We start from the raw sequence: 7,360 nt of genomic DNA, 5'->3' as shown, positions 1-7,360 counted from the left end.
TTAAATGAATAGGATGGAGGAAACGTAAGTTATATAAAAATAATCAAATGAAATATCACAAACCACTTAAAAATAATTATAAAATGGCAAATGCAAATAAAAATAATATCCCCTATTACATAAGAATAATAAGTTATTTAAAAATCATATTAAATAAAAAAACACAAAAAATGTTTTATTAAAAAAAGACAAGTCTGAGACTAACAGGATATTTAAACAGAAAAATAAGATACTCTTGATAAAAGGTATAATCAAGAGTTGCCATCTTGTGTCCCTGTAGGTGTGCACCTAATCTCAGCTAGTCTGCCAGTAACACACTGAGCATCAATCCTAGCCCCTTCCTCAGTTCCATTTCCACTCCAAGATGAAAGAAACTATCATGAACCAGGAGAAACTCCCCAAACTGCAAGCACAAGTGTGCATTGGTGGGAAGGGAACTGCTCCCCCAAAGAAGAAGGTGGTTTGTAGAACAGCTACAGCAGATGATAAAAAACTGCAGTTCTTCTTACCTTTGTTAAGGTTAAGTCATTATGTTCACAACCTAAGGATCCACTTTAACAACCCTAAAGTTCAGGCATTTCTGACAGCAAACACTTTCACCAATACATGCCATCCTGAGACAAAGCAGCTGACAGAAAAACTCCCCAGTATCTTAAGCCAACTTGATGCACACATTCTGTCTAGTTTAAGAAGACTGGATGAAACTCTACTCAAAAAAAAAAAAAAATCCATGCATGGAAAAGCAACACTTGCTGCCAGAAAGGATGCTGATGATGAAGTTCTAGATCTTGTGGAGAATTTAGATAAACCTTCTAAGAATGAAACAAACTGAATTAAGTCACCTTCTGAAGAAGATAAAAGTTGAAGTTACTGGGAGCTGCTATTTTATATTATGATTGATTTTTAAATTTTTATTAATGAATCTGATAAAATCTAGATCTTGAATATTTTTTAAATTTTTTTTCAACGTTTTTTATTTATTTTTGGGACAGAGAGAGACAGAGCATGAACGGGGGAGGGGCAGAGAGAGAGGGAAACACAGAAACGGAAACAGGCTCCAGGCTCTGAGCCATCAGCCCAGAGCCCGACGCGGGGCTCGAACTCCCGGACCGCGAGATCGTGACCTGGCTGAAGTCGGACGCTTAACCGACTGCGCCACCCAGGCGCTCCAAGATCTTGAATATTTTTAAGCCCACACCCCTTGGACACTGCAGCTCGTGGCAGTTTTTGCTTATACACATTTCATTCTTCGTAGGTACTTCAGCTGAAGAAGCCTAGGAATAAAGCTTGAATCAAGGTTAATAAAGTTCTTTGCCTAGCATATAGTTTTATTTTTTAAAATTTCATTGACACGGATTTGTGCAGAGATTGCAAAGTTGTTTATAGGAAGTTAATCACAGCATGCAATATGTCTAGTAAACTTTGGTGACATTTGATTAAAGATTTTATAACTTATTTTTAAGTTTATTTATTTGAGAGAGACAGAGAGAGTGCAAGCAGGGGATGGACACAGAGAGAAGGAGAATCCCAAACAAGTTATTCACTGTCAGCACAGAACATGTTGTGGGATTCCCTCCCATGGACCATGAGTTCATGACCTGAGCTGAAACCAAGAGTCAGTCACTTAACTGACTGAGTCATCCAGGCGCACCTAATTAAAGATTTTGAATGGCAGTATAATGTAACAAAGGTGGTATAAAATTCTCATATTTTAAAACTTCTCTCCAGAAGTCCTCAGGCTATTGTGGTTTACCTAATGAGTATAATTATAAAATGAGGATGGACAAAAAGGTATAATACACACACACACACACACACACACACACACACACACACACACACAATTACTGACCCCATTAAAGATAAATATTATACCATCAAATTTTATAGAGCAAAAATTGCAGAAAATCCATGGGATTTAAGTAAAACAACAGAGAAAATTTAAAACACTACTCAGTTTTTGACCAATCAAGGAAATTACAAACAAGAGTATAGTTAAAGTAATTATCACTATAGTTTGCTTTAGGGCCACCACGTTGCTATTTGTTTTCTATAGATCCTTGTATATTTTGTTCCTCCCTTTATTATTTTCTGATTTAGCTTTGGTTAATAAATTATTTTTATCTTTATATTTTAATCCTGCTATTGGCTTTTTAGCTATAGTTCTGTACAATTTTTTGTATTTGTTTATGGGTATAGTATGCATATTCAGGTTATCAGGGTCCGCATAGAGTTTATGTAGTACAGCTTTATGTAAAATATGAGAAACATGCATTACTATAGTTACATCATCCTTGCTCTATCTTATGTACTATTGTGATGCAGATTGTATTTATATATGTTACAACACTCACAAGCCATTATTATAATCTTAGGTTTTAATAATAATAATAACATAGTTTTCAAATATTGAAAGAAAAGATAAAAACATGTATTATATTAACCAACATATATCTTAAATTATTTTTCTCCTTCCTTTTCCCTTTTCCCAAGATTCCAATGACATTTATGTCAATAGTAAAATATCTAAGATGGCTCAGATGTGGTATTAACAGATAAGGACTTTAAACAACTCACTAAAATGTATTTAAATATTTGAAGGAAAAGATTCTCATAATGGATTAATATATAGGAATATAAGCAGAGAAATGGAAATTACAACAATGAACAAAATTAATATTCTAGAACTAAAAAAGAAAAATACAGAAGTAAAATATTTAAAGTAAAATTGGAAAATGGATAATAAATAGACTTTTATTTCTAGTGAAGCAGAGAATAGTGAACCAGAGGCCAGATCAATAGAAATAACTGAGTTGGAAATTTCAAAAAAATATTTTAAAAAATGAACACAATATCACTAATGTGTGCAAAAATAAAGTAGTGTTCTAACATAGACATAGTTGTAGTCCACAATGAGAAGAGGGCCTGGTAAGGGGGAAAAATACTGGAAAAAACAATGGCTGAACGTATCTCAAATTTCAAGAGGAATATCAGTCTACAATCAAAAAGTTTGGTGAACACCAAACAAGATAAATACAAAGAAAACCACACTTAAATACAAAGATAAAGAAAAACCTTAAACAGATACACAGGAACACAGATACAATAAATAAACATAAATAATGATTCAAGGATGAATGAATTCTCAAAACATCGGAGGCCAGAAAGCAATAAAATGCCATGCTTAAGGTGCTAAAAGAATAAAAAAATGTCCAACTATAATTGTATATTCAATAAAAATGATATTAAAATATTTTTCAAACAAATGGAAAGTGAGAAAATTTGTTGTTAATACACTACCACTGCAAGAATACTAAAAGAAGTTCTTCAGGCTGAAGAAAAAGAGAAGATGGAAACAGAAAAAAAAGAAAAAGTAGAAATGACAATCATATAAGTAATTACAAATATATTCTCAATTTACTTAAAATACTGATTGCAGAAAGGAAAATTTTAATATATAGATTTGATAGCATATGTAGACATAAAATATGATGAGAACAAAGGACAAAGGAGTACTAAGTATAACTACTTTGCTGAAAAGTTTTTTACACTTTAAATTATATACTTTAAATATTACACAATATTAACTCTAAGACTAACATAAGTTAAGCTACATATTATAATCCATATGGGAACCCCTAAACAAAAATACATAAAAGTAGAGCTAAAATATAAGAGACTCATGTCATCTATGAAGAGTAAAAGTTTGACTTATTTACCAATTTGTATGCCTTCTATTTCTTTTTGTTGTCTGATTGCTGAGTCTAGGACTTCCAGTAATATATTGAACAACAGTAGTGAGAGTGGACTTCTCTGTTATGTTCCTGCCCTGCTAGAACTAATATATGAATTCAGCAAATTCACAGGATATAAAATCAATGTACAGAAATTGGTTACATTTCTATCCACCAATAATGAAGCGGCAGAAAGAGAAATCAAGGACTCAATCCCATTTACAATAGAACTAAAAGCATAAGATACCTTGGAATAAACCTAACCAAGGAGGTAAAAGATCTGTATGCTGAAAACTATAGAGAGTTTATGAAAGAAATTGAAGAAGACACAAAGAAATGGAAAAGCATTCCATGCTCATGGACTGGAAGAATAAACATTGTTAAAATGTCTATACTACCCAAAGCAATCTATACATTCAATGCAATCCTATCAAAATAACACCAGCATTATTCACAGCTAGAACAAACAATACTAAAATTTGTATGGAAACACAAAATACCCTGAATAGTCAAAGCAATATTGAAAAAGAAAAACAAAACTGAAGGCATCCCAATTCCAGATTTCAAGTTGTATTACAAAGCTTTAATCATCAAGATAGTATGGTACTGGCACAGAAACAGACACATAGATCAAATGGAACAGAATAGAAAACCCAAAAATGGACCCACAACTGTACAACCAACTAATCTTTGACAAAGCAGGAAAGAATACCTAATGGAAAAAAGTATCTTCAGCAAATGGTGCTGAGAAAAGTGGACAATGACTTGCAGAAGAATAAAAGTGGATGGCTTTCATACACCATACACAAAAATACATTCACAATGGATGAAAGACCTCAGTGTGAAAAAGGAAACTATCAAAATCCTAGAGAAGAAAATAGTCAGCAACCTCCTTGACCTCAGCTGCAGCAACTTCTTACTTGACATGTCTCCAGAGGTAATGGAACCAACAGCAAAAATCAAATATGAGACTTCATAAAGATAAAAGCTTCTGCACAACAAAGGAAACAATCAACAAAACTAAAAGCCAATCGATGGAATAGGAGAAGATATTTGCAAATGACCTATCAGATAAAGGGTTAGTATCCAAAATCTACAAAGACTTTACCAAACTCAACATGCAAAATTCCTCCAAATAATCCAGTGAAGAAATGGGCAGAAGACAAGAATAGACACTTTTCCAAAGAAGACACCCAGATAGCTAACAGACACATGAAAAGATGCTCAACATCATTCATCATCAGAGAAATACAAATCAAAACCACAATGAGATACAATCTCATACCTGTCAGAATGTCAGAATGTCTAAAATTAACAACTCAGGAAACAACAGATGATGGCAAGGAGTTGGAGAAAGGGGAAACTTTTGCACTGTTGGTGGGAATGCAAACTGGTGAAGCCACTCTGGAAAACAGTATGAAAGTGCCTCTAAACATTAAAAATAGAACTAGCCTATGGTCCAGCTATTGCACTACTAGGTATTTATCCAAAGTATACAGAAGTGCTCATTTGAAGGGGCACATACACCCCAATGTGTATAGCATCACTATCAACAGTAACCAAAGTATGGAAAGAGCCCAAATGTCCATCAACTGATGAATGGAGATATATATGTATATACGTATATATACATACACACACACACACACACACATATATATATATATATATATATATATATATATATAATGGAATATTACTTGGCTATCAAAAAGAATGAAATCATTCCATTTGCAACAATGTGGATGGAACTAGAGAGTATTATGCTAAGCAAATTAAGGCAGTCAGAGAAAGTCAAATATCATATGACTTCACTCACATGTAATGAATGTAAGAAACACAACAGGTGAGCATAGGGGAAGGGAAGGGAGAGGGAGACAAACCATAAGAGACTCTTAAATACAGAGAACAAACTGAAGATTGCCAGAGAGGAGGTGGGTGGGAAGATGGGCTAAATAAATGATGGGCATTAAGGAGGGCATGACACTGGGTGTCATATGTAAGTGATGAATCACTGGGTTCTACTCCTGAAACCAGTACTACATTGTATGTTAACTAACTTGAATTCAAATAAATAAATTTTAAAAAGAGAGAAGTAACAGGTAAATAGAGAAGTTGATATAGAATACTAATATACATTCCATTAGTTCAATAATTTTGTAATTACTTAATTATTTGCAAAAAGAAGGAAGCAAAGCAGGGAGAAAGGTGTAAACTAAAAGGGACAAATAGGGGAGAAAAGTAGGTAAATAATAGGCATAAATCCAAATATATCAACAGGTATATTTAATGTAAATAGACCAAAAGATTTCAAAAGATTTAAAAGACATTGATGGTTAATTAAACTAGATAAAAATTAAGACTCAGCCATATGCACTCTACAAGAGTTACACTATAAATATAAAGACACAGATTAAAAGTAAAAAGGTGGAAAGACATATTAGACAAGTGATAATCATAGGAAAGTTGGTATTACTATTCTAAGACAAAGCAAACTTCAAGACAATGAATATATCTAAAATAAAGGGAAACATAATAACAAGAAAAAATACATTAAGAAGTCATGATAGTCATAAAAGTGTAATAAATAAAACGTCTTCAGATACATAAGAAGCTAATGAGACTTCTTACTATAAAACGTCCCCTGTGGCAAGGGAATTAGAACAAAAATAAACTATTGGGACTTCATCAAAATAAAGTGTCTACACAGCAAAGGAAAAAATTCAACAAAACTAAAAGGCAACCTATGGAATGGGAGAAGATATTTACAAATGACATATCAGATAAAGGGTTAGCATCCAAAATATATAAAGAATGTATCAAACTCAATACCACAAAAATTAATAATCTGATTAAAAATTAACAGAAGAGATAGACATTTTTTCAAAGAAGACATACAGATGGCCAACAGACATATAAAAAGATGGTCTCATCATTTATCATTAGGGAAATAAAAATCAAAATTACAATGAAAAATCATCTCACACCTGTCAGAATGGCTAAAATTAACAACACAATAAACAACAGGTTTTGGGAAGGATGTGGAGAAAGGGGAACAGCCACATTTTTAGTAAGAATACAACCTGGTAGAGCCACTGTACCCACTGTAGAAAAAAGCATGGAGATTCCTTGGACTACCTTACGACCCAGCATTGCACTACTAGGTATTTACCCAAAGGATACAAAAACACAGATTCAACAGGACACTCTGATGTTTATAGCAGCATTATCAGCAATAACCAAACTATGGAAAGAACCCAAATGTCCATCAATGGATGAATGGGTAAAGATGTATTGTGTGTGTGTGTGTGTGTGTGTGTGTGTGTGTATGTGATGGAATATTACTCAGCCATCAGAAGTAATAAAATCTTGCCATTTGCAATAACATTGATGGAGCTAAAGCATATTATGCTAAGTGAAATAAGTCAGAGAAAGACAAACACCATATGATTTCACTCATATGTGGAATATAACAAACAAAACAGATGAATATAGGGAGAGGGGGAGGAGAAAGAGGGAGGCAAATAATAAGACTGTTAACTATAGACAACAAACTTAGGGCTGATGAAGGGATGTGGGAGGGAGATGGGCTAAGTGGTTGATGGGTAATAAGGAGGGCAGTTATG

The 7,360-nt window shown here is 33.3% G+C and overlaps 1 protein-coding gene across 1 annotated transcript; it reads left to right on the top strand.

Moving 5' to 3' along the window:
- The first annotated feature begins 364 nt into the window (after positions 1 to 364).
- Positions 365 to 832, top strand: LOC109501144 (transcription factor BTF3-like). Its single transcript, XM_045060725.1, has one exon. The coding sequence runs from the start codon at positions 365 to 367 to the stop codon at positions 830 to 832; it is 468 nt and encodes a 155-aa protein (XP_044916660.1).
- Positions 833 to 7,360: the final 6,528 nt, after the last annotated feature.

Source organism: Felis catus, chromosome B3 (assembly GCF_018350175.1).
Source record: "Felis catus isolate Fca126 chromosome B3, F.catus_Fca126_mat1.0, whole genome shotgun sequence".
In the NCBI taxonomy this organism is placed as follows: domain Eukaryota; kingdom Metazoa; phylum Chordata; class Mammalia; order Carnivora; family Felidae; genus Felis; species Felis catus.
This window is presented reverse-complemented; position numbering and strand designations above follow the sequence as displayed.